Source organism: Notothenia rossii (assembly GCF_949606895.1).
Source record: "Notothenia rossii genome assembly, chromosome: 5".
NCBI classification, from domain to species: domain Eukaryota; kingdom Metazoa; phylum Chordata; class Actinopteri; order Perciformes; family Nototheniidae; genus Notothenia; species Notothenia rossii.
The window spans coordinates 3,477,342-3,505,311 of NC_136903.1; the positions used below are offsets into that span (position 1 = coordinate 3,477,342).

General features: G+C 39.7%; 1 protein-coding gene across 1 annotated transcript; it reads left to right on the forward strand.

The window, feature by feature from the left end:
* Positions 1 to 780: 780 nt before the first annotated feature.
* aass (aminoadipate-semialdehyde synthase) lies at positions 781 to 27,925 on the forward strand (the record flags this gene model as incomplete). Its single annotated transcript, XM_079684558.1, has 12 exons — positions 781 to 929; positions 4,645 to 4,865; positions 5,311 to 5,487; positions 12,643 to 12,727; positions 13,844 to 13,911; positions 15,810 to 15,956; positions 17,722 to 17,800; positions 19,230 to 19,357; positions 22,330 to 22,478; positions 25,277 to 25,399; positions 26,415 to 26,526; positions 27,890 to 27,925. Exons 2-12 carry the CDS (start codon positions 4,647 to 4,649, stop codon positions 27,923 to 27,925), a joined length of 1,323 nt encoding a protein of 440 aa, XP_079540684.1. The 5' UTR covers positions 781 to 929; positions 4,645 to 4,646.
* Between the last annotated feature and the right edge of the window lie 45 nt (positions 27,926 to 27,970).

Here is a 27,970-nt window from a genome sequence, read left to right on the forward strand (position 1 = left end):
TTTCCAGATCTGGATGAATGATGTGAAATATAATCAAGTTATAAATCAGTAGCCTACAATAGGCCTATCTGAGTACTTATACTTCTACTCAAGTAAAATATCTGAGTACTTATACTTTTACTACAAGATCTGAGTACTTATACTTCTACTCAAGTACAAGATCTGAGTACTTCTACTTTTACTCAACTACAATATCTGAGTATTTATACTTTTACTCAAGTACAAGATCTGAGTACTTCTACTTTTACTCAAGTACAAGATATCTCAGTACTTCTACTTTTACTACAAGATCTGCGTACTTCTACTTTTACTAAAGTACAAGATCTGAGTACTTCTTAAGTTCTTCCACCTCCGGGCAAGAGACGTAGTATGAAATGTAAAAGTGTTCAAAAGCAAATATGAAAAATTAATATGTTAAAGTATGAGGTAGTACTTGTGCTGAAGTCTTACAGCATAAAGTTAAAGTTGTTTTAACCTCTCATCCTCCTGAGTCCTACAGTTTTAATGTTGTTGTTGTCTTTTGTGTTTACTGTATCTCATTTAATGTTTTGTATGTGTATTTTACACTCTGCTTTGTCCATTGTTCTTGTCATTGCATGTATCTTTCAGCACCGTGATTCATGTTTGTTAATCTGTAAAGCCCACTGAGACAAACCACGTTGTGATATTGGGCAATATAAATAAGCTTTGATTTAAACGTGAATCAGCCACCTTTAAAACTTCTTAATGAAAGCTTTTCTTCTCGTAAAATGTCTTATCATAATCTGTAATTAGATGTAACGTTTCTGTTTGGTTTTATTTTGAAAGTCTGCCCGGAAAAGGATTAGTTTACCGTGCGGAAGGATCACCTCTGCGTGACTCCCTGGAGCTCCTTCCTCACTTTCCCTCTGAAGGAGCCGGCGTGGTGAACTGAAGCCCGGCCAAAAAAGGTGAGTTTGACCCGGACGCTTCTCCACATGCAGCCGTTGACCGATCCAAGTATCGGTACTTTTATTTATTGTGTAAACATGAGGGCGTGTTGAAGTGTTGGATCTGATCCAGGATCTGACCTAAGAGTCTGCAGCTGGAGGTTAAAGCTGCCCCAAACTCCATTCACTGTTACCCATTTAAATCACCTTTCTGAGGGAGTGCTGGCTTTTACTTGACTGTGAGTTCATTGTTTATATAACATGTACATATCGCCCTGTAGCACTGATATTAACACAGTGGCTGTTAATACTAGACAAGGCTCAGATGCAGTGATTATATTATTGTTTTAAAGTGTTTGGCAAACATAGTGGGTTTCCACTGGTTCCCAAAATGAGGTCTGTGCAGAGAGGGAAGAAGTACTCCGATCTGTTACTTAAGTAGAAGTACTCCGATCTGTTACTTAAGTAAAAGTTGAAGTACTCAGGTTTATTACTTAAGTAAAAGTAGAAGTACTCAGGTCTGTTACTTAAGTAGAAGTACTCAGGTCTGTTACTTAAGTAAAAGTTGAAGTACTCAGGTTTATTACTTAAGTAAAAGTAGAAGTACTCAGGTCTGTTACTTAAGTAGAAGTACTCAGGTCTGTTACTTAAGTAGAAGTACTCCGATCTGTTACTTAAGTAAAAGTTGAAGTACTCCGATCTGTTACTTAAGTAAAAGTTGAAGTACTCCGATCTGTTACTTAAGTAAAAGTAGAAGTACTCAGGTCTTAAACTTGAGTAAAAGTAGAAGTACTGACATCTTGTCCTTGAGTAAAAGTAGAAGTACTCAGATCTGTTACTTATGTAAAAGTAGAAGTACTCAGGTCTGTTACATATGTAAAAGTAGAAGTACTCGGATCTGTTACTTGTGTAAAAATAGAAGTACTCAGATCTTGTACTTGAGTAAAAGTAGAAGTACCAGAGTGTAGGAATACTCTGTTTCAGTAAAAGTCCTGCATTCAAAAATGTTCCTCAGGTAAAAGTAGAAAAGTATTCTCATCAAAATATAGTAAAAGTAGAAACAGTAAAAGTAGTCATTGTGCAGATTGGTCCATTTCAGAATAATAGATATGATATGTTTTATAATGATTGATCATGAAAGTGTTCTCAAAGCTGGTAAAGGTGCAGCTAGTTTGAATGACTTTGTATACTGCAGGGTAGCTGGTGGATTTACTCCAGGTGGAACTAAAGTCTGATTTAACACTTGATTATATTTCACATCATTCATCCACATCTGTAAAGTAACTAAAGGGATTAAATACATGTAGTGGAGTAGAAGTACACCATGTACCTCTGAACTGTAGTGGAGTAGAAACTACTAAAGGTAAAACATTGAAAGTACCTCAATATTCTGGGAGTAATCAAGGTGGAAATGGGAATAAAATAGAGCAGACAACAATAATCAATAATTAGCCAAATTCATTCAGGTTGAAATGTCTACTGTTTTTAAATTGATTTAAACTACTTCGCTAACATTCCCACCCTTTGTAACCCTGAACCGCTGTAACCACCTATTAACATCTCAGGGGTTTAATCTATAACCAAACCAGTGTTAAAACAATCATTTACACAGGGAAGCTATATGTGCTAAGCTATGCTAACCAAATGCTAACTGAACTCTTATATTTAACGCACAGTTATCAGAGTCGTATCAATATCAAAAATGGCACTCTGTATTACACTGAGCACCTTTTACACAAATTCACAATAAGATGTTATTAACTGGATAAATCAGAATCAAGTTTATTGACAGCTACGTTTACAAGGAATTAGCTTTGATGCTATGATGGTGCTAACATAATCAACATACCAATATAAGTTGTAAGAGAAGGTCAAACCTTTAGCATTAAAAAGACATAAAGATACATTTTTATATCAAATTTAAATATACAGAATATACCAAAACACTCGGTACAATGAATATATGACAAACTGAAGTGTGTTGTATTTTAAAGTGAAGGTATGTGCAGGAAATATATTCAGAAATATGTGCCAATTAGGAGGAGTGTTTCTCTTTGCCTTTATCCTAAACACCTGGTTATGTATTGTTGTGCATGTGCTGCTCATGTCTTTAAACCCTTCATGGTGTGTTGTATGTCCTCAGCAGTTGAACTAGTGTGTTGTATTTTCTGTTTCGTTGTTTCTCTGGTCCTTGAACACCACCTGTCCTGCAGCAGCTGAGTCATTCTAGAAAAAAGGTGGAATCTGGGTGATACAAATCTGCTGAAATATATTCCTTCTAAACACATCTAAAAACCTGTTAAATAGCAATAACTAACTCTTAACTTGATGAATCCACAACAAGTAGAGCTTAAATTATTTGTATTCTTTTTATACATTACATAGGAACGTCACTGGTGTTACGTGTTACCAGGGAGAAGAGTAACACCAGTGACAATTTGTGTCAGACCAAATATGGCTCCAGTCAATATCAAAATCGTTTAACTCTTCAATACAATACATGTTCCCATTCAAATGTTCACCCCTAGGGCTATGCAATGAGTAACACTAATGACAGACTTGAAAGACGCACGTACAATTTGAAGATAAAATGACACCTTTAACAAACAAAGTAAGAAGTATCTGACTGTCCTTATGTCTTTGTCCACTGCACTGCCTCAAATGATCTCTTGTTACAGGAGGCACTTCAGAGACAGTACATTCCTTCAAAATAAAAGCGTTTTGTGTAGCAGTAACACCAATGACGTATTTTGGGTGACTGACATTCATTGGATATTATTAATAATTAGCGTTTTTTTTTTTACCATTTCAGTGTTATAGTTAATGTATGTAATGTTATGTAAATATGAATGAGATTTATTTATTGAAAAAAAAATATTTTAAATGAAAACTATAGGCTCCACTTCCATGTATGATCAAAGTGAGAAGGCAGTTCCTTGAACTTTGCATTTTAAATAAATTGCAATTTATGTATAAAACAATTTTAAAATTTGTTTTATTTAGTACCATTGCAAAGACAATCTGCATTTATTCAACATATATAATGAATGTGAGTATTAGGTCAACGTCATGTATTTTGGTGTCTGCAAAAGTAAGTGACAGTACTTCCACCTTTTCTGTAGAATGACCCAGCTCTCTCCCAGCAGCAAACTGTACTCGACCTCTGACCTCTGAGTCATATTTCATCCTGACTGTCAGGCTTTATTCCCACTCTGTTTTGTCAGACGTGCAACAATGCACGGTGCAAAGAAACCTCTCCGAGCTGTTGTTTTATGATATTATCTTTATTAGCTTTGTGTAATTGTTTATGCAAGTCAGTGTGTGTCAAAGGGCTGCGACTAATAACTATTTTAGTTTTTTTAATTTATTTGCAGATTTCGGTTTTAAAATGAATTGTTTGTGTTTCAGAAAAAAAAGGTCTATCAAGTTTTTTATATCCATTCCAGAAGTATCCTATAACACATGTTCATAGTAGTTTAGGTTGGTCTTTTACTATGAATACTAAATTATTCTGTGTATTTATAGAGTTTATTTGATAAGGATACTCTATAGATATATATCCCTCACTTTTGATATGAACATATTTACTGTTTATATTTATTTTAAAGCATTTTTTAATGCCTCGTTTACATGCTGCTGTGACAAAATGTTTTCTAATGTAATGCAAAGAAAAAAAGGATACCTCTATATTTGAGGGGCTGTTTCTGTTGGACTAATTGTCGCCCCAATTGTGAAGCCATGTTCAGACTCCTTAGTCACGGAGGTCAGAGGTCGCGCCATTGCCTCTCAGTTCAGCGCAGATATGATCACCATCGAGCCGTCATGGCTATCCGCCGCGAGGACATCAACCCCTGGGAGAGGAGGGCGCCGCTCGCACCGAAACACGTCAAAGAGCTGACCAACGCCGGAGTCAAAGTGCTGCTGCAGCCGTCCAATCGGAGAGCAATACACGAGAAGGTGAGAATTATGATACTCTATCCACGAGAAGGTGAGCAGAAACACGGAGGCAACGTCCTTTAAAATGACACCTGGTTCAGTTTGCTATATTACTATGGAGTTAGGAGTATATAACTTACCATTAATTATTTATTTTAATATATTACACATTTTGAAGGCAATGCAGGCTTATTTATATAGCACCTTTCAACACAAGGCAATTCAAAGTGCTTTACAAAAATAAAATTTCATCTACTTTGAGGAAATAGGTGATCTGTCGGCCTCCATTCTCCTTTTATATATCATTCCATTTGTTTTTAATTTCATTTAAATACTGATTTATGCTCTAACGTTTCCCCCTGTGCATCAAATTATCACTTTTAGTTTATTTAATTGTCTTAAATGCAACTGTATATACGTTTGAGTGCTTCTTGGAGCTTGTTTTTTACCCTTTCTTTGTTTCCAGTACTACTTGAGGGCGGGTGCCGTGGTGCAGGAGGATCTTTCCGAGGCGTCTCTGATCATCGGGGTGAAACGACCCCCCGAGGAGAAGATTATCCCCAGGAAGACGTACGCTTTCTTCTCCCACACCATCAAAGCTCAGGAGGCCAACATGGGGCTGCTGGAGGACCTGCTGAGCAAGGTGAGGGTCTCCAAACATCCAGAAAAGTGTCTCCAAACATCTAGAACAAAGGTCTCCAAACATCTAGAACAAGGGTCTCCAAACATCTAGAACAAGGGTCTCCAAACATCTAGAACAAGGGTCTCCAAACATCTAGAACAAGGGTCTCCTAACATCCAGAAAAGTGTCTCCAAACATCTAGAACAAAGGTCTCCAAACATCTAGAACAAGGGTCTCCAAACATCTAGAAAAAGGGTCTCCAAACATCCAGAAAAGGGTCTCCAAACATCTAGAACAAGGGTCTACAAACATCTAGAACAAGGGCCTCCAAACATCTAGAACAAGGGTCTACAAACATCCAGAAAAAGGGTCTCCAAACATCCAGAAAGAGGGTCTCCAAACATCCAGAAAAAGGGTCTCCAAACATCCAGAAAAGGGTCTCCAAACATCTAGAACAAGGGTCTACAAACATCTAGAACAAGGGCCTCCAAACATCTAGAACAAGGGTCTACAAACATCCAGAAAAAGGGTCTCCAAACATCTAGAACAAGGGTCTCCAAACATCTAGAAAGAGGGTCTACAAACATCCAGAAAGAGGGTCTACAAACATCCAGAAAAGTGTCTCCAAACATCTAGAACAAGGGTCTACAAACATCCAGAACAAGAGTCTACAAACATCCAGAACAAGAGTCTCCTAACATCCAGAACAAGGGTCTCCAAACATCCAGAACAAGGGTCTACAAACATCTAGAACAAGGGTCTACAAACATCCAGAACAAGAGTCTACAAACATCCAGAACAAGAGTCTCCTAACATCCAGAACAAGAGTCTCCAAACATCTAGAACAAGGGTCTACAAACATCCAGAACAAGAGTCTCCTAACATCCAGAACAAGGGTCTCCAAACATCCAGAACAAGGGTCTCCAAACATCTAGAACAAGGGTCTCCAAACATCTAGAACAAGGGTCTCCAAACATCCAGAAAAAGGGTCTCCAAACATCTAGAACAAGGGTCTCCAAACATCTAGAACAAGTGTCTCCAAACATCCAGAAAAAGGGTCTCCAAACATCCAGAAAAAGGGTCTCCAAACATCTAGAACAAGTGTCTCCAAACATCTAGAAAAGGGTCTCCAAACATCCAGAAAGAGGGTCTACAAACATCCAGAAAAGTGTCTCCAAACATCTAGAACAAGGGTCTACAAACATCCAGAACAAGGGTCTCCTAACATCCAGAAAAAGGGTCTCCAAACATCCAGAACAAGGGTCTCCAAACATCTAGAACAAGGGTCTCCAAACATCTAGAACAAGGGTCTCCAAACATCCAGAAAAAGGGTCTCCAAACATCTAGAACAAGGGTCTCCAAACATCCAGAACAAGGGTCTCCAAACATCTAGAACAAGGGTCTCCAAACATCCAGAAAAAGGGTCTCCAAACATCCAGAAAGAGGGTCTACAAACATCCAGAAAAGTGTCTCCAAACATCTAGAACAAGGGTCTACAAACATCCAGAACAAGGGTCTCCTAACATCCAGAAAAAGGGTCTCCAAACATCCAGAACAAGGGTCTCCAAACATCTAGAACAAGGGTCTCCAAACATCTAGAACAAGGGTCTCCAAACATCCAGAAAAAGGGTCTCCAAACATCTAGAACAAGGGTCTCCAAACATCCAGAACAAGGGTCTCCAAACATCTAGAACAAGGGTCTCCAAACATCCAGAAAAAGGGTCTCCAAACATCCAGAAAGAGGGTCTACAAACATCCAGAAAAGTGTCTCCAAACATCTAGAACAAGGGTCTACAAACATCCAGAACAAGAGTCTCCTAACATCCAGAAAAAGGGTCTCCAAACATCCAGAACAAGGGTCTCCAAACATCTAGAACAAGGGTCTCCAAACATCTAGAACAAGGGTCTCCAAACATCCAGAAAAAGGGTCTCCAAACATCCAGAAAAGGGTCTCCAAACATCAAGAAAAAGGTCTCCAAACGATTATTTGTTAATTTTTACTTTACAGTCTATCTTTTGGGGAGGTTTTGCACTACTTCTCTCAACTTTGTCACTTTTTCTAGTCCTATGTTACTGCTTTTATATATACTGTATCCTAAATACTTTATGATACTGCCCCATTTCAGCTATAGGTCAAATTATGGGACAACAGGGTGTTTTTATTATAATATGCTTTCAGTTTGCACTACATTGATGAGAATTTTGCTTATTGTCGGATATTATATATGGTACATTTAAAGTCAAGTTTTTTTTAATCTTTTTTGAGTTAAATTACCTTGTATGTTGTTAATTCTCTACATCAAAAAATATATAACATAGACAAAAGTATCCAGAATGGTCGAAACAAACTTATGTTCATTTCTAGCAGCTAGTTTCTGTCTGATTTAGTTCCTCTGGGAAAATCATGTTTTGCGTAACTCCATTCCATTATTACGGAAGCCTGGTTCCTCCTGACATTTAAAGAGTCCTCTCCTGCTGGTGTTCAGGTGTATATCAGTATGTAGTGTCTCTACTTTAAAGAGTCCTCTCCTGCTGATGTTCAGGTGTGTATCAGTATGTAGTGTCTCTACTTTAAAGAGTCCTCTCCTGCTGATGTTCAGGTGTATATCAGTATGTAGTGTCTCTACTTTAAAGAGTCCTCTCCTGCTAATGTTCAGGTGTATATCAGTATGTAGTATCTCTACTTTAAAGAGTCCTCTCCTGCTGATGTTCAGGTGTATATCAGTATGTAGTGTCTCTACTTTAAAGAGTCCTCTCCTGCTGATGTTCAGGTGTATATCAGTATGTAGTGTCTCTACTTTAAAGAGTCCTCTCCTGCTGATGTTCAGGTGTATATCAGTATGTAGTGTCTCTACTTTAAAGAGTCCTCTCCTGCTGATGTTCAGGTGTATATCAGTATGTAGTGTCTCTACTTTAAAGAGTCCTCTCCTGCTAATGTTCAGGTGTATATCAGTATGTAGTATCTCTACTTTAAAGAGTCCTCTCCTGCTGATGTTCAGGTGTATATCAGTATGTAGTGTCTCTACTTTAAAGAGTCCTCTCCTGCTGATGTTCAGGTGTATATCAGTATGTAGTGTCTCTACTTTAAAGAGTCCTCTCCTGCTGATGTTCAGGTGTATATCAGTATGTAGTGTCTCTACTTTAAAGAGTCCTCTCCTGCTGATGTTCAGGTGTATATCAGTATGTAGTATCTCTACTTTAAAGAGTCCTCTCCTGCTGATGTTCAGGTGTATATCAGTATGTAGTGTCTCTACTTTAAAGAGTCCTCTCCTGCTGATGTTCAGGTGTATATCAGTATGTAGTGTCTCTACTTTAAAGAGTCCTCTCCTGCTGATGTTCAGGTGTATATCAGTATGTAGTGTCTCTACTTTAAAGAGTCCTCTCCTGCTGATGTCCAGGTGTATATCAGTATGTAGTGTCTCTACTTTAAAGAGTCCTCTCCTGCTGATGTTCAGGTGTATATCAGTATGTAGTGTCTCTACTTTAAAGAGTCCTCTCCTGCTGATGTTCAGGTGTATATCAGTATGTAGTGTCTCTACTTTAAAGAGTCCTCTCCTGCTGATGTTCAGGTGTATATCAGTATGTAGTTTCTCTACTTTAAAGAGTCCTCTCCTGCTGATGTTCAGGTGTATATCAGTATGTAGTGTCTCTACTTTAAAGAGTCCTCTCCTGCTGATGTTCAGGTGTATATCAGTATGTAGTTTCTCTACTTTAAAGAGTCCTCTCCTGCTGATGTTCAGGTGTATATCAGTATGTAGTGTCTCTACTTTAAAGAGTCCTCTCCTGCTGATGTTCAGGTGTATATCAGTATGTAGTGTCTCTACTTTAAAGAGTCCTCTCCTGCTGATGTTCAGGTGTATATCAGTATGTAGTGTCTCTACTTTAAAGAGTCCTCTCCTGCTTATGTTCATGTGTATATCAGTATGTAGTGTCTCTACTTTAAAGAGTCCTCTCCTGCTGATGTTCAGGTGTATATCAGTATGTGTCTCTACTTTAAAGAGTCTTCTCCTGCTGATGTTCAGGAGTATATCAGTATGTAGTGTCTCTACTTTAAAGAGTCCTCTCCTGCTGATGTTCAGGTGTATATCAGTATGTAGTGTCTCTACTTTAAAGAGTCCTCTCCTGCTGATGTTCAGGTGTATATCAGTATGTAGTGTCTCTACTTTAAAGAGTCCTCTCCTGCTGATGTTGAGGTGTATATCAGTATGTAGTGTCTCTACTTTAAAGAGTCCTCTCCTGCTGATGTTCAGGTGTATATCAGTATGTAGTGTCTCTACTTTAAAGAGTCCTCTCCTGCTGATGTTCAGGTGTATATCAGTATGTAGTGTCTCTACTTTAAAGAGTCCTCTCCTGCTGATGTTCAGGTGTATATCAGTATGTAGTGTCTCTACTTTAAAGAGTCCTCTCCTGCTGATGTTCAGGTGTATATCAGTATGTAGTGTCTCTACTTTAAAGAGTCCTCTCCTGCTGATGTTCAGGTGTATATCAGTATGTAGTGTCTCTACTTTAAAGAGTCCTCTCCTGCTGATGTTCAGGAGTATATCAGTATGTAGTGTCTCTGGTTGAAACAAAAGTATTCAGACACTTTAGCGTCTGGTTTCTGCCAGATTCAGTTCCTGATGCTCTCAGCAGAAGACATCTTGTGGGGGAAAATCACGTTTTGCGTAACTCCAAACCATTATTACGGAAAACCTGGGTTGTGTTTCCTCATTTAAATGTCAAAACAATTAGCAGACTGTTAACGTTGTTGATACAGGAATACATGAAGCAACAAGAGTGAAGAATAATAGAGATTTAAAGTGTCAACATGAGAGAGTTAAGAAAATGCAAATGTTGTGTTGCACAATGGAGCCTTTCCTGTTGAGGTGCAGAAAAAAAAAACACAGCAGTGGACCAATCACAGCTGAGTATGTTGATAATGAGCTCAATGCAAAGCCATAGATATAGATTTAATGTGAGCCAAATAAAAGACTAATGCATTTATTACATGTTGAGTCTTTATAAGGGCTAAATCGAATGGTGAAAATGCTCGAAGCTGCATTCACAACAAATGAATGTATCTGTGTTTCTGCACAGTTGCATAAAAACACAAGTGTTATATTATTATTATTATTATTATTATTATTATTATTATTAGTAGAATTACATCCTGGTGGTACCTTCGTTGTTTTAAGCTTGTGTGATCCATATCTTTAATGACTCCAGAGCGTTGTGCAGCCCAACAGTCAACATTTATTAAAAATAATTCATTTCTGAAATTCAAAACAGGCTTTTATCTAAAGAAATTACCTTGCTTTAATCCAATGTTGGCGTTTAGCCTTTTTAACAACATCCCTTTTCCCTGTAGTCAAAAACAGTTTTAAAGTGGCTCTTACACTAATGGAATACATAACTAAAGTCGTATTAAAATAAACTTAATTACGTTTCTGCGCTCACTTTGCCCTCAAGACGCCTCTACAAGTCAATGAAACCGCCAGTTTGGAGGCAAATTAATCACTTGAATTAAACGGAGGATTGGGTTTGAGGTCGACTTTTAACGTGATGAAAATATGACGATGACCAGGGTTTTGCGCCCTCTTACTCACGGCGTGTGGCCTCATACTAAAATGCAGATTTTCCCCATAAAAAGTGATCCCAGAAAACAATATTTCTGTTCCTCCGAAACGGTGTACCGTAATTTTCGGACTATAAGCCGCGCCTTTTTCCCTATTTTTCGACGCTGCGGTTTATATAACGGTGCGGCTAATCTATGGATTTTTACAGCTAACGGCTAACACCTTTAACTCTATGGGATCTATGGCCGGTCCGCGGACCCCCACCTTTAAGCAGCGGGTTCCAGCAGGAAAAGCTGGAGGCCGGAAAAGAGTGAGACAGGTAGTGCGCAAAAGTAAAAGTGGAACCGAGAGTGGTATGCCGCTGCTGCGGCTTATATTCAGGTGCGCCTTATAGTCCGAAAATTACGGTAATTACTCCAGAAATATGAGAGCGTCAGACGGCAGAGACCACTTTGTTTTTACGGAGCTCCGACGTCACGTTGTTGTTTACGTCCGTGGAGACATCTTGTGTACGGACGTCATGTTCTCGAGATAATTTACATATCTTATAAACGAGATCAGGGTCACACGACTCATACTATACAGGGTTCTTACGGTCATTAAAAACCTGGAATAGTCATGGAAATTAAAAAACAAGGCAAATTCCAGGTCCTGGAAAACGATATTTTTCCCAAAGTTTTGGAAAGTTATGGAAATTTAACTAAAGATAATAAATACTGTATAGTAATGAAAATGAAAACATAAAATGGCATTTAACTGTCGAGGTATTTTGCTGGTGAGAGATTTTAGTTGCTTTAGCGTGTAGAAGCTAGTAAGCCTATTTGATTTGTTTTAGATTATTATTATTTCCTGTTCCGTGTTAAAATAAACAATTTTCTGTGGTACCGCTGAGAAAGAGTCATTTCTTTGGTCACGGAAAATTAGGTAAAGGTCCTGGAGAAGTCATTGGTGAAAAAGTGTATGAAGCCTGACTATAGCTTTCTAGAAGCTTTATTCGAACATCTCAATAAAAGCTTTGAATGTGGGATTTTAAAAAAGCCACCTGCTTCTGTCTTTAGAATAATTGTCGTGGCTTCCTTCCGTGTTTTATCAATCAAGCCACTAGACGCCTTAAACTGACATTTTTAACTCGTTTTCTTCCTTTATATTACGTACAGTTGAAGAGTTGCTTGTTCTCCGATGGTTTGGACGATGTTATGCGATGTGTTTGCTCAAAATAAAATAACTTGTACACGCCACAAAGAAAAGAGGCCTTTACGATATTCAAAACAAAGAGGCAGAACTCAAATAAAATAACAAACAACTTAGGTTTTATTTATTTCTTGATAATTCTTTTATAACTTAATAACTTAAAGGGTTTGGACGGTTAAAAACGGTTCCTCGACGACGTCTTTCTAGCAGGTTGCCCATGACTGTCACTTTAGATGTGGCACCGTGGGAATTGTAGTCTTTTATACTCTGGTTGACTACAGACGTCACAATTAGGTGGCCTTTCTTAGAAAACTAAATACTGGCTCTAACAATAATGTGCGATATCTTTTTTACTGAAACCGAAAATGCCGATATTGTTTTTTATCTCTGTCTCTCCTTCTACAAAAAACTCAAAACGTTGTCTTCTCAGGAGGTTCGTCTGATCGACTACGAGAAGATGGTCGATACTAACGGTTTCCGGATCGTAGCGTTCGGTCAGTGGGCCGGCGTGGCAGGTATGAATATATTTAATTTCCTATAGTGATTTCTTGTTGTGAAAGAGTTTTGGCAGAAGCAGCTGTTGTTGAAACTAACGCTGCAGATACAATCAGTACCTGAACATGTTGAGCCAGCTCTCTGTTTTAAGATTTACTGGAATCCACTTCGACATAATGACTAACTGCTGAATCAAAAACACCTTTTTCTTCTTCTTGCTCAGCTTTGACCTGTTAAGAATAAAAGTAAAAAAACAAATTCAAGTAGAACATTTTTCTAAAAGCTTTTGTAAAATGCTAAATTTCCAGCCACACATTCTTGTATCTTGATATTCACTTTGAGACATTGTAAATACAGCTGAACACTGTGTGGTGAAGAAGCAACTGGTTCATATTGAGAGGTGATATCTCCTAGGTGTGATTATTGCAGTTTTGTTAGACCTCATTAACACACAGTGGGTTGAGGCGTGTGGCACAGTGGGTTGTGCGTTGGTGTTCGGATCAGGGGGTCACAGGTTCAAACCCCACTGCAGTCAGCATGTCGTTGTGTCCCTGAGACACTTCGCCCCAAATTGCTCCTGTGGGGATTGTCCACAGTGTTGAGAATGTAAGTGGCTTTGAATAAAAGCATCTAACATGTAATGTAATGAAAAATAAACTCTTAACGAGAAAGAAAGACAGATGCAGGAATAAGAGAAATATAAACATAGGAGTTTAAAAATAATTTAAAAAACTCATCTAATTGATGTATTAATAACTCACCCGTGTTACTCTGGAAGACACTTTGTTTTTCTCACATGCCTCAAAGGTGAACTAAGAATAAGAAATGTGTGAAAAACCTTGATAAATGGAAGTAAACAGAGACTGTTTTGTATTCGATATTGAGTTTGTTTGTCACCGTGGAGGCATGCAAGAAGTTTCAAGGTCATGCAGGGTCGTTCACTCCACTAAAAAATATTGTTTTTGTGAGTATTCATATTATTAGTTCATATTCATATTAATTCATATTATTAGTTTTTGTGAGTATTCCTCAAACGAGTCAAACATAGGCATGCTGCAAGAAATGGAATTATGGTTGAATGTTCCTAAATGAAGGTCAGTAGTATTTAATCAGAATGAATCTGTTTTTCCTTTTAGGAATGATAAACATTTTGCACGGTTTGGGGCTTCGCTTCCTGGCTCTCGGGCACCACACTCCCTTCCTGGTAAGAAAACAGTCATCGGGTACTTAAAGGTCACCTATTACGCAACATCCTCTTCTTCATGTCTCTTCTACATCAACATGTGTCCCCTCTTCTCCATGTCTCTTCTACATCAACATGTGTCCCCTCTTCTTCATGTCTCTTCTACATCAACATGTGTCCCCTCTTCTTCATGTCTCTTCTACATCAACATGTGTCCCCTCTTCTTCATGTCTCCTTTACATCAGCATGTGTCCCCTCTTCTTCATGTCTCTTCTACATCAACATGTGTCCCCTCTTCTTCATGTCTCTTCTACATCAACATGTGTCCCCTCTTCTTCATGTCTCCTTTACATCAACATGTGTCCCCTCTTCTTCATGTCTCTTCTACATCAACATGTGTCCCCTCTTCTTCATGTCTCTTCTACATCAACATGTGTCCCCTCTTCTTCATGTCTCCTTTACATCAGCATGTGTCCCCTCTTCTTCATGTCTCTTCTACATCAACATGTGTCCCCTCTTCTTCATGTCTCTTCTACATCAACATGTGTCCCCTCTTCTTCATGTCTCTTCTACATCAACATGTGTCCCCTCTTCTTCATGTCTCCTTTACATCAGCATGTGTCCCCTCTTCTTCATGTCTCTTCTACATCAACATGTGTCCCCTCTTCTTCATGTCTCCTTTACATCAACATGTGTCCCCTCTTCTTCATGTCTCCTTTACATCAACATGTGTCCCCTCTTCTTCATGTCTCTTCTACATCAACATGTGTCCCCTCTTCTTCATGTCTCTTCTACATCAACTAGTGTCCCCTCTTCTTCATGTCTCTTCTACATCAACATGTGTCCCCTCTTCTTCATGTCTCTTCTACATCAACATGTGTCCCCTCTTCTCCATGTCTCTTCTACATCAACATGTGTCCCCTCTTCTCCATGTCTCTTCTACATCAACATGTGTCCCCTCTTCTCCATGTCTCTTCTACATCAACATGTGTCCCCTCTTCTTCATGTCTCTTCTACATCAGCATGTGTCCCCTCTTCTTCATGTCTCTTCTACATCAACATGTGTCCCCTCTTCTCCATGTCTCTTCTACATCAACATGTGTCCCCTCTTCTCCATGTCTCTTCTACATCAACATGTGTCCCCTCTTCTTCATGTCTCTTCTACATCAACATGTGTCCCCTCTTCTCCATGTCTCTTCTACATCAACTAGTGTCCCCTCTTCTTCATGTCTCTTCTACATCAACATGTGTCCCCTCTTCTTCATGTCTCTTCTACATCAACATGTGTCCCCTCTTCTTCATGTCTCTTCTACATCAACATGTGTCCCCTCTTCTTCATGTCTCTTCTACATCAACATGTGTCCCCTCTTCTCCATGTCTCTTCTACATCAACATGTGTCCCCTCTTCTTCATGTCTCTTCTACATCAACATGTGTCCCCTCTTCTTCATGTCTCTTCTACATCAACATGTGTCCCCTCTGTGTGTTTTTGTCCTGATCCATTTCTATAAAAACCTGTCTGAAAATGAGCTGATCAGATTTTGGCCACTTGATGATGTCATAACGATGTTTTGTCTTGTGTAACCATTAGCCAATCAGCAACCAAGGTAACCCCCTCCCCCCCCCCTTATTACCTGAATCTCCTCCTAGAGCACCATTGTGTTCTTTGTAACCAAATGTCTCTCAGAGGGGCGTGGGGAGGGGCTCCTTGTTTTCATCTAAAGTAACAGACAGAGAATCAGCACTTTGGAAACAAGGCTGAAACAGAGGGGATTATGGGTAATGCTGCAATGATCTGTTTGGTGTTTCAGCCAATCAGAGACAGGTTCTGGATATATCTGAGACCTGTGATGTATTGGTGAAAAACAGTATGATAGGGGAACTTTAAAATCACCTCCTGTCTCTGTTCTCCTTCCTCAGCACATCGGCATGGCTCATAACTACAGGAGCGTCAGCCAGGCCATTCAGGCAGTGAGGGATTGTGGGTATGAGATCTCTATGGGGCTCATGCCCAAATCCATCGGCCCCGTCACGTTTTGTTTCACCGGAACCGGAAACGTCTCTAAGGTACAGCCAGGTTTAACTTAACACACACAAAAAAACAATTGAAAAAAGTACAACAGTCAAAAGAATACAATTTTGTTTTTGTTTTGACAAATGTAATTATTGCCATTTTAGTTTAGTTTTTTCCAGTCAAAGACTATACACACATGTTTAACCACCCCAAACATATAAGAAATACTCTGAAATGTTTAAATAGGTAAAGGAAAACTCAAAAACATAAAGATATGTACAAAAATGCTTAATTAATGTAAAATTATCAAAAAGTCTTAACAATAAATTGCAAAGCTTGTTTACAAGAAGCTTAATACTATCCAATCATATTTAGCATTTTTTTTAGGGCTGTCAAACGATTACAATTTTTAATCAGATTAATCACAGCTTAAAAATTAATTAATCACCATTCGAAACTATGTCCAAAATATGCCATTTCTTTATGCATATTGTTGTGGGAATGGAAAGATAAATGAAAGAAGGCGGATATATCCATTTAACATACAGTATGTTTATTATAACATTGTTCTGTGTGTCAAAATGAAAGACAGCCCACACACCTATCAATCATCAAACCGTGGGGTCTTATTTCATTACGTGTTGATTTCTATCAACGGGGGAGTACTTCAGGAAAGTCGACGGGGGGGGGCTAGTGGAGTACTTCGTGACCACAGAGCGTGAACGTTGTGATCAGCTGTTTTAGCGCAGTTCTCCAGTGAAGGGGGGGGTGAGTCTCCCTCCGCAGCCGGTTGTCGTAGTTTTGGCACAATTCCGTTGTACAGACCGACGTTAACAGCAGCCCTGTCTGTGCACACGGAGACCGACTCTGTCGTCCGGTGATCTAACCGCCTTCTGGAAAAGCTTCACAAGTACGTCGGTACGCAAATGCGCTTTGTGACACAAGAGACGGTACGCTTTCAGATTGTTGCCGCGCATGCGTACCAGTTATGTGCACCCCTGTACTACAGCAAAAGTATTCTCCGTTGGGACTTCCTGCAACAACACCATGCCGTTATCTTGATTCTGATTGGCCAGAAGACATTATCAAAGATGTTCTATTGAGCAGACGATCACTACGTGACAAAAGTTTTCAAAACCGTTTCTAATCTTCGGTGTTTCCAGACAAGTGGCTACTGAAATCAATCTTACTAACTGCTGTCTGTGCAATTCTCGGCGCGAGTGGGCGGACTTTATTTTGCTTACTTTAACATCATTTTTCATGGTGGGGCTAAGCCATTTCTTGGTATGGGTGTAGCCTACCCCAGCCATACCGTGACGCTGCCACTGGTGGGATGTATGGGGCGGGCCATTCTGCGCATGTGTTAAATGCGTTAAATATTTTAACGCAATTCATTCAAAAATTAATTACCACCGTTAACGCGATAATTTTGACAGCACTCATTTTTTTAAGTATTAATTCGACATGGTCCAAAACTCTTTCGTTTTCCAAAAATGTAGGAATTTCTGCGTATTTTAAACAAGATTTCAAAATTTTCTTTTATAGCATAGCTTAATTTCTCTACGGGCCAGACAGTGAGAGGTTTTTAGCCACTGAATAATCAAGGGTTCTCAAATCAAGATCAATCGAGAGTTTTTCCAGAATACAGATATTCTATGTTTTGCTTAAATAAGAGATATAACAATTTGTTTTTAAGTCTTGGAATCACCAAGAAAACAGAGTTCTTGGTTCTTTGCTTTCCAAAAGTCTTTGATAATTAGGCAGTCCCAACGGTATCAGTGAGATATTTGATTTGATATCCTCTTCTCTTCCTTTTAGGGAGCCCAGGACATCCTTAACGAGCTTCCTGTTGAATACGTTGAGCCTCACGAGTTGAAGGACGTCTCTGAAATTGGAGGTAAGACGTTCCTGCGCTTCTCTTTGTCGTAAGGCGGGTAAAACATAAGCAGAGGAAGTCTCAGGACTGAATAGTGTCTCCTTTTATGATTTAGAGTATTTAAACTAATGGTGTTTGCATCCTTTGCGTCTTTTTCTGTTGTTCCCTTTAGTATTTACCTCCTGTCTTTCTTCATCCGCTGTTCCCTTTAGTGTTTACTTCCTGTCTGTCTTCCTCCGCTGTTCCCTTTAGTGTTTACTTCCTGTCTGTCTTCTTCTGTTGTTCCCTTTAGTGTTTACTTCCTGTCCGTCTTATCTTGTTCTGCTGTTCCCTTTAGTGTTTATTTCCTGTCTGTCTTCTTCTGCTGTTCCCTTTAGTGTTTACTTCCTGCCTGTCTTCTTCTGTTCCCTTTAGTGTTTACTTCCTGCCTGTCTTCTTCTGCTGTTCCCTTTAGTGTTTACTTCCTGTCTGTCTTCTTCTGCTGTTCCCTTTAGTGTTTACTTCATGTCTGTCTTATGTTCTTCTGCTGTTCCCTTTAGTGTTTACTTCCTGTTTTCTTCTGCTGTTCCCTTTAGTGTTTATTTCCTGTCTGTCTTCTTCTGCTGTTCCCTTTAGTGTTTACTTCCTGTTTTCTTCTGCTGTTCCCTTTAGTGTTCACTTCCTGCCTGTATTCCTCTGTTGTTCCCTTTAGTGTTTACTTCCTGTGTGTCTTCTTTTGCTGTTCCCTTTAGTGTTTACTTCCTGTTTTCTTCTGCTGTTCCCTTTAGTGTTTACTTCCTGTTTTCTTCTGCTGTTCCCTTTAGTGTTCACTTACTGCCTGTCTTCCTCTGCTGTTCCCTTTAGTGTTTACTTCCTGTCTGTCTTTTTCTGCTGTTCCCTTTAGTGTTTACTTCCTGTCTGTCTTCTTCTGCTGTTCCCTTTAGTGTTTACTTCCTGCCTGTGTGTCTTCTTCTGCTGTTCCCTTTAGTGTTTACTTCCTGTCTGTCTTCTTCTGCTGTTCCCTTTAGTGTTTACTTCCTGTCTGTCTTCTTTTGCCGTTCCCTTTAGTGTTTACTTCCTGCCTGTGTGTCTTCTGCTATTCCCTTTAGTGTTTACTTCCTGTCTGTCTGTCTTCTTCTGCTGTTCCCTTTAGTTTTTTTTGGAGACAGTTTAGCCATCATGAATGACAAATATAAAAATGAATATTCCCAAAGTTTTCCACAGTATTTTTTCCCTCAACTAAAAGCCAATGTATTTACTCAATCCGATATATTCCTGCACTTCAACTTTATCTTCATATTAAATTATGAATGCTTGTTGTTTGTATGTTGTCTCCTCCTGCATGTTGTCCGTCTCTTGTTTGTATTTTTGATGGCACTAAAAAAGGAGTAGCTCTACTCATCTCATTGTACCTTTATAATGAGAATAAAGGATTCTACTCAATGGGATTTCCCCCTTGTTTTCCGCTCAGAAATGTCCCGAGTGTACGCCACCGTGCTGAGTCGTCATCACCACCTGATGAGGAAGAGCGACGGCTTCTACGACCCCATGGAGTACGAGGACCACCCGGAGCTTTACACCTCGCACTTCAGGACCAGCGTAAGTCCCCCCTTTAAACAGAGGTGGGAAGTAGAGGAGTAAAAACACTTTGTTACTGTGCTTAAGTACATTTTCTGGTATCAGTACTTTACTCCACTACTTATTTTTCTGACGACTTTTTACTTTGACTTCTTACATTTTTATCACAAATAACTGTACTTTCTACTTCTTACATTTTTATCACAAATACCTGTACTTTCTACTTCTTACATGTTGAACACAAATACCTGTACTTTCTACTTCTTACATGTTGAACACAAATACCTGTACTTTCTACTTCTCTCATTTTCCAAACAGGCTGGTTCCTTTAGTCTGAATGTGTGTTTGGTGACGTGATCATTATTATTTAGAGTCATTGCGTGCCTATTGATTTGAACACGATCCGTGTATCCATCATTTCCTGGTCTTCTCTAAAGAAGAGGGACCAATGAAAATGTTGTCATGTTGCCGTTGGTCACCATGGAAACATTCATTAGCTAACAATGACATTATTGTTCTATTAATATAAAGGGAGGTTAGGTACTCTTTAAAACAGCTGCTAGTTATGGGTACTTTTTACTGAAGTACATTTCAAAGCCCATACTTCTTTACTTTTACTTGAGTAAAGAAGTTTAGTCAGTACTTCTACTTTTACCAGAGTATTTTGAAAGACCAGTATCTGTACTTCTACTTGAGTAAAGGATGTGTGTACTTTTGCCATCTCTGCCCATGGATGTTTAATAAGAACTGGATACAGCGTTCTTTCCTATGAGAGCTGCTCATTGGGGCATGAGGACAAAATGGCCTGAGATTTTCGAGAGCAAAATGTCACAGATTACCCATCATGCCTTGCTGTCAAAGCAAAAGTATCCGTATGTAGCTCATAGAGCGCAGTAGTTTCCCCTTCTTGCCATCATGCCCCGTTCTTCAGTAGAATGAATGGAGAGAAAATAAATCTGGATTCGGCTTTTAGCGCATTATACAACTTTAAGGACCTAATGATTCTATTAAAGGCTACACAAGTGTTCATGCTGGGTAGTTTTGTATTTTTGTAACTCTAGCACAACAATTTCCTTTGGGATAAATAAAGTCTGATCTTTTCTTCGTTTATTTAGTTGAAAAAAAAGATCCGCTGATTTACAGACGTCTCTTTCCCAATGTTAGTGAATGGGAAAAAGTGTTTCCCGGGCCCAGTGACGTCACGGACTGATACGGAAACTGTAGTAACGCGGTTTGGCCACGAGGAATATTTTCCTCAGAGTCTGGAGGACTTCCTGGGGGTAGTGTTAATTTCGTTGACTAAAACTATGACGAAATATGTTCGTCAACGACCTTTTTTTCCATGACGAAAACGAGAAGATGACGAGACGGCACCGACGGCAGTAAAAAATAACTAACAAAATCATCATGCAATATCGTTGACGAAAAGTGACGAGACGAAAATGTAATTTACTAAATAAAAACTATGCCAAAATCTCTCTTTACTTTCGTTGACGAAAAATGAGGAGAGGAAATATTATCAAAGATAACGTTACATCTCTGATAGTCAGTTTTTCTCCCAGCAGTTCCATTTCCTGTGCTGCGCTGGGCAGCAGCTGTGTGTCTGTGCTGCGCGCAGCGGTACATTTGAATTACACCGGGCAGCGGCACACTGTGAATTGTCAGGAAGACTTGGGTCTAACGAACTTTATTTAACAGAAAATAAAATGGCAACAACAGGGCTTGGGAGCAGTGGTCGCGTTAACCGAATACCCCCCCCCCCCCCCCCGTCAGCGCGAGTGAGTGATAAATTGTGCACTCGACGGGTAATAATGGATTATGACGGAAATGTTACAATCCTGTCCGTCAAAATGACTGACAACGAAAAAGTCTAAAGCCACCACTGCTTGGGAGAAAGAAACGATGTGATATTTGAGCCCATGTTCATGAGGCGGAGGGAAAAAGCGAATGGATTGTTTTATCAGAAGGGAAGCAATGTGGCCATAACACAGCTGGTAAAAACACCACAACCTGACCTGATACTCTCTGCAAAGCTGCATTCTTTATCAACCTGCGTTTTTCATCAAATAAGGACAAGATTAGATCTTATTGTGAAATAAATTTGAATAAAATGACAAATTATTGGTTTTGGCTAGACTAGTTTGACTGAAATGTTCTATATAATCTGATGACTAAAAAAGACTCAACAGTTTTCATTGACAAAAAGTAGACTAAAATAATTCGTTTTCTTTGACTAAAATAAGACTAAAATGCTCAGACTTTTAGTCGACTAAAACTTGACTAAATAAAAACAGGATGAAGGTGACTAAATATGACTAAAACTAAAAAGGAAATTTAACACAGGACTAAGACTAAAACTAAATAAAAAAAATAGCTGACGAAATTAACACTACCTGGGGGCTTGGTCTCCCCCCTTTCATCCCTTTTTAGTTACAACACCCCCCCAACCCCACCTGTTGCCGTCCCTCCCCCTCCTCTATTTCAGTCCAAACAGCTGCTGCCCGGCTCACTGTATATTTACTGTTACAGAACAAACTGTGTTTACTGTTACAGAACAGACGACACGTGGCAGGGTTTCTCAGAGCTGTGACCTCATTTCACTTTGTGTTGACTTTCATCACATGCGGGCCTTAAAGAGAGGCAATCTATTACGTCCATCTGATCAATACAGGGGGCAGGGAGGGAGGGAGGGATTTTTGTAGGTGAGCACAGGAAGTTAGCATTTAAGTTTCTTCCCTTTTTGTGTCGCAATTAATTGTGCGTTAAGATTCAAAGATTCAAGTGTCATATGCACAAAGGTACCGTGTAGAAATGGCAATGAAATTCTAGTGCGCTGATCAGGGGGATCAGGGGGGCACTGGTTCAATCCCTGCTGCGGTCAGCATGCCGCTGTGTCCTTGGGCAAGGCACATCACTGCTCCTGTGGGGAATGCAAGTCGCTCTAACACTAAAAAACGTCTAACAAGTAATAATAATAATGTAATGTTCTACAGGTGGCGCCCTACACCACCTGCCTGATTAACGGTGTTTACTGGGACCCCCACACCCCCCGCCTGCTCAGAAGAATCGATGCCCAGAAGTTGATCAAACCTCTGAAGAAGTCGGCTCCGGCCACAGAGGGAGCTCCACACCTGCCGCACAAGTACGTTTAGTTTAGTTTGATTGATCAACTGTCACAACACACTGTAAATGGGGCAGCTTTAGCCGACATTGCTACTTTCCAGCTGTTGTCCCCGGCCAGATGATAATGGACACCTTTTTAAAATCACAACACATCAACAGCTGAAGTAGATAGAGACGAAAGGATAAAAGAGAACAATAAAATTCAAACAAAACACGTTACTAGATACATGTCACACACACACGCCATATCCAACACAGACGAGTGTGTGCAGGTAGTCAGTGAACCATGAGCTGTAAAGGTGGTAAGAGCATCCTTTTATTCTGAAAATCACCTCCTGTGTTCGAAAAGATTCACCTGGAGAAACCCTTCATATCTTTCACTGAAGCTTAGCCTCAGTTTGCTCCACTAACCTCGGCTCACCTCCTGTTTGTCATTTAGTCTGTTTGCCTTCATTGAGTCAGAGATAAGAGGTTTGGCCGTCGTCACATTTGAATTTGTCATGTGCAAACACAAGCGAGATAACAGGAGCTACTGTGGACAGATACACTATCATAAACCCCTGGAAAATTCATAACAATAGCTAACGATTAACCCAACCTAATTAATAAGTTATTTCCACCTGGCTTTGTGTCGGGAGGACCTTGAAACGGGAACTAAAAAGAAACTTGTGACACTGTTAATGCTGCTAAGAATTCGTTTTCTAGTCCTTAAAACAGGGGTGGGGAACCTCCGGCCTCCGGGCCGTATACGGCCCGCGAGACCATTTGGTACGGCCCTCGAGGTAATTTATAAACACACGCAAAAAAGAAAAAAATTCAAGAAATCTAGACCGCAAAATAATTAAACAAGCTTGTTTTTCCTGGCCAAGTTCAGGGTCCTTGAACACAACACGAGCCTAACGTGTCATCACGTGGAATATGTCTCGTCAGACAGGAGTGTAGTTCTAACGGAGAGCACCAGAACGCGGCTCCGGGCCGGGACTTCACAAATTGCAGTACCCATAAGGAGCCGTACACATGCCGCAGTTGTTGTGTGGCTGTGTCTTTAGTTGAAAGCCCAGTGGCGATCTGTTCATCTGTCATACTGATCATACAGTCAATAACTTTGTTGTTATTAGCATCTGGTTAGCTAGCTATGCTAACGAATATAAGAAGCTTTTTCTCCAACCAGTGAGGTAAAGGCACGTCTTTATATGATCATTATAGTTATAGAAAAACAAGAGAATAAAGTAAACTGGTATACAATACTAATATGACTAGAATACTAATAAACAAGAATAGAGTTTAAAAGGGAGTGATTTGTAAAATATCCATAAAGAAAAAAATCTGCTTACAGTTCTGTTTCATATGAGTGTTGAGAGATGTATCCATAGATCTCTTCATGTTGCTCTCAAAGTGCAGCAGATTGATGCTTTTGACTTCAACATTTAAAAAAAATCTTCCTGGTGATGCATGCCCCTAAACCCCCCCCCCCCCCCCACTTAAATCATGTCCACATGGATATGAAACTAAATACATTTGCACACATCTTGTGTCCATATCTTTCTGTGCATGAATGCGTGAGTCATGGTCAAATATCTGGATTAAGACGTTGCTTTGTCTTTGCACAGCATGAAAGAAAGGCGAATTGAATGGGCTTTGATTTGAGTTTTTTAAGCAGACGTTGAGTTCAATAATTTGTACGGCCCTCGAAGGATGTTGTAAAATTGAAATGGCCCTTGAGAGGAAAAAGGTTCCCCACCCCTGCCTTAAAAGCTTAATTAACCCTCAATCATTACTGAAGCTCTACTTTAAAGAGTCCTCTCCTGCTGAGGTTCAGGTGTATATCAGTATGTAGTGTCTCTACTTTAAAGAGTCCTCTCCTGCTGATGTTCAGGTGTATATCAGTATGTAGTGTCTCTACTTTAAAGAGTCCTCTCCTGCTGATGTTCAGGTGTATATCAGTATGTAGTGTCTCTACTTTAAAGAGTCCTCTCCTGCTGATGTTCAGGTGTATATCAGTATGTAGTGTCTCTACTTTAAAGAGTCCTCTCCTGCTGATGTTCAGGTGTATATCAGTATGTAGTGTCTCTACTTTAAAGAGTCCTCTCCTGCTGATGTTCAGGTGTATATCAGTATGTAGTGTCTCTACTTTAAAGAGTCCTCTCCTGCTGATGTTCAGGTGTATATCAGTGTGTAGTGTCTACTTTAAAGAGTCCTCTCCTGCTGATGTTGAGGTGTATATCAGTATGTAGTGTCTCTACTTTAAAGAGTCCTCTCCTGCTGATGTTCAGGTGTATATCAGTATGTAGTATCTCTACTTTAAAGAGTCCTCTCCTGCTGATGTTCAGGTGTATATCAGTGTGTAGTGTCTCTACTTTAAAGAGTCCTCTCCTGCTGATGTTCAGGTGTATATCAGTATGTAGTGTCTCTACTTTAAAGAGTCCTCTCCTGCTGATGTTCAGGTGTATATCAGTATGTAGTGTCTTTACTTTAAAGAGTCCTCTCTAAATCAGCACGTTGCCAGTTATGTTTGCGTCTTAAAGGCATTATTGTGCACTTGACTCTTAAAAAGGAAGCTGTTTGCAGACATTTTACATGTTTTCCTTTCAGAGACTTTATCTATTCACCAGTAGCAGATTAATACATGTCCTTGATCTCTCTAAATGTGGTTTACTGACAGCTGAATGTGTGCTTCAGTGAAAGCACACAGTGTATAGCTGCTGTATCTCCACAGAGGTCAGAGGTCACCTCCCTATCTGGGCTCCTGTGTACACGGTGACAATTCAGCATGTCGCTCTGACCTCCTGAAAACGTTTCCTCTCTCTCTTTCTGCAGACTTTTGGCCATCTGCGATATCTCCGCTGACACCGGGGGATCCATAGGCTTCATGAACGAGTGCACCACCATCGATAAACCCTTCTGTATGTACGACGCAGACCAGCACGTGGACCACGACAGGTAATCTGATCCCACCTGTAATACCTCTCACTGAGCTGATCTGATCTGCAGCCAGTCAGTCTAAATAAAAGGAAAACATTTTATTAAAAAGGAGAAAGTGAGAAAAAAGGAAGTTATAATAAAATAACTTAAAATGAATATATATATCTTTTTAAAAGGTAATCTGATCCTCACTCTCACTCTCACTCATAAATACAAATAAATAAAAGTAAAAGAATAAATTAAAAAGAATAATATTGTTTGTATAAACATACAGTATAAGTGAAATTTAAGAAAAACGATCAAATGGATTACAGAGGAATAATTATATTCATATTAACATAGGAGGTAATAGTATAGTATAAATAAATATATAGAAAAATAAAAATATATATTTAAAAAAAAGATCAAATAAGTTTAATATGAACATAGCTTGTCAGCAGAGGTCGCGTTAACCGAATATATTTTAGTCTATGACGGAATTCTTTTGACAATGACGGAAAAATCTGAAAGCAGTCCGTGATTTTGACGGATTAGAACAAACTCGGAACAGCGCCAAAGTTTCCCCGCAGCAGGGCTCCGGTGTTATGCCCTTATGTCGTTTCCAGACCTAACTATGCCGTACAAATCATCGAAATGTCTGGGAGTTTATGCTTTACGCTGTGGCGCGCTCCCGCGAGGTGGGCACGCACAACACGGCATAACACGATCCTGTCCGTCAAAATGACGGGCAGCGAAAAAGTCTAGCGCAACCTCTGCTTGTCAGGTAAAATATCCAATAAGTAAAATAGAATATAAATATTTATATAAGCACATAAAATAAAATAAATCGATATAAAAAATGAAATAAAACATTTATTTATATTAAGATCAAATACAAATAGAACAAAAATAACACCACCTGCTACATGTTGATGTATAAAAGACATGAACAAGTGGATTTTGCATAATAGGTGACCTTTAACGCTGACAGTGTTAAAGGGTATTGTGATTCGACGGCACAGTTTTAAAGATTCTTGGTGCTTTTGTCCCGCAGTGTGGAGGGTAACGGGATCCTGATGTGCTCCATCGATAACCTCCCCGCTCAGCTTCCCATCGGAGCCACGGATTATTTCGGAGACCGGCTCTTCCCGTACCTCTGGGAGATGGTAAGGGGTTCTGGGGTTGCAGTCGAATTGTCCAAAAATCAGCTCCTATCGTCTTTTCCCGATCCACTAGTCCTTGACCTCTGTGTGAAACGTCACGGGGTTAAGGGATAGTGGATAGGAGAATTCAAAAGGACTTAGGAGAAGAGACTGCGGTGCTTTAGAGAATCCGACTGCACTTTCACTATCCGACGTGTTTATGATGCGCCAGCGGACGTCATAAATGTGCGTCTGCTGCTGTGGGGAAACTATGGAAACTACAGTGTTCTATACAGCGGACTACAACATGGATGTTTAATAAGAACGAGGGACTACTGTAAACTCATCTAGAGACTCTGCACCGTGCTCTGATGCTGTTGTTTTATGCTTTATGAACGTGGACAGAGAAACATATTCTTCATGACCAAAGTTGGAATTTAAATAAGTGAAACTTATGCTCGTCACCCTCTCCCTCCGGTCCACATTAATACAAATGATCCCAATACGTATGATTGTATGAAAAGATCTTAAAATAAATACAAATGTATTTATTATAAACGTTAGTCCTTAACACCTATCACTGTGTATATCACCATTCAAACATCTTTTAAAAGTTGAACAAACCCCACACAGCTCAGTGAAATGTTGACTTTATTTGATCATTTTAGTAAAAACTAACGTTCATATTTCTCTTTTTGATTATAATACTGATGAACGTTCAAAACAAAGCACTTTGGCAAGTTACCACATACGTTTTTAAATGCTTAATAAGCACCGTAACTTTCACGATATAATTTCTCGGTCATAATCGGTTGTTTCCGCGAACGGCCGAATGTTGTGTGACGCAAATGCTGCAGCCGCAAGGCATTGTGGGGCAGCATTTTCTCCTCTCCTTTTCGTAAAGGGAGGTCCAGTGGTTCCTAGGCTAAAGGTGGTTATAAAGGAAGTTTGAAACCTCCTTTCCTATCATCTAGAGCAGGGGTTCCCAAACGTTGCCATGCCAAGGACCCCCATATAGCATTATCCTCTGGCGGGGACCCCCCTGTTGCAATTCTTTTTTTTAAATGATTCTGTACAAGTGCCTCGCGATGGAGCATGCAGTGCGTTGCCACCACATTTGGGGCCTTCTGCCTGATCGAAGCTGTCACTCCGCTTTCTTTGCCTGTCATAGCCCCACTGCCCCATCTGAACACACACCCACACAACAAGACCAGTCAAGTCCATTTGAGATGATGTACTCATCTAAAACTTGGAAAATGTCTCTTTATGTGGTCCTACTTTCCAGTGCTTTGCAAAATAATATTTCCTCAACAAAGTTGTCTTCTGAAATAAATCTGATGTATGCAAGCAATTCTGCAACATTTGCTACTTCCGTGCTCTCATCCAGCTACTGAGCGAAATATTCACTAGCTCCATGTCCTGACCCCCAACGGGACAGGACATGGTGCTGGCAGGACCCCCACAGAAC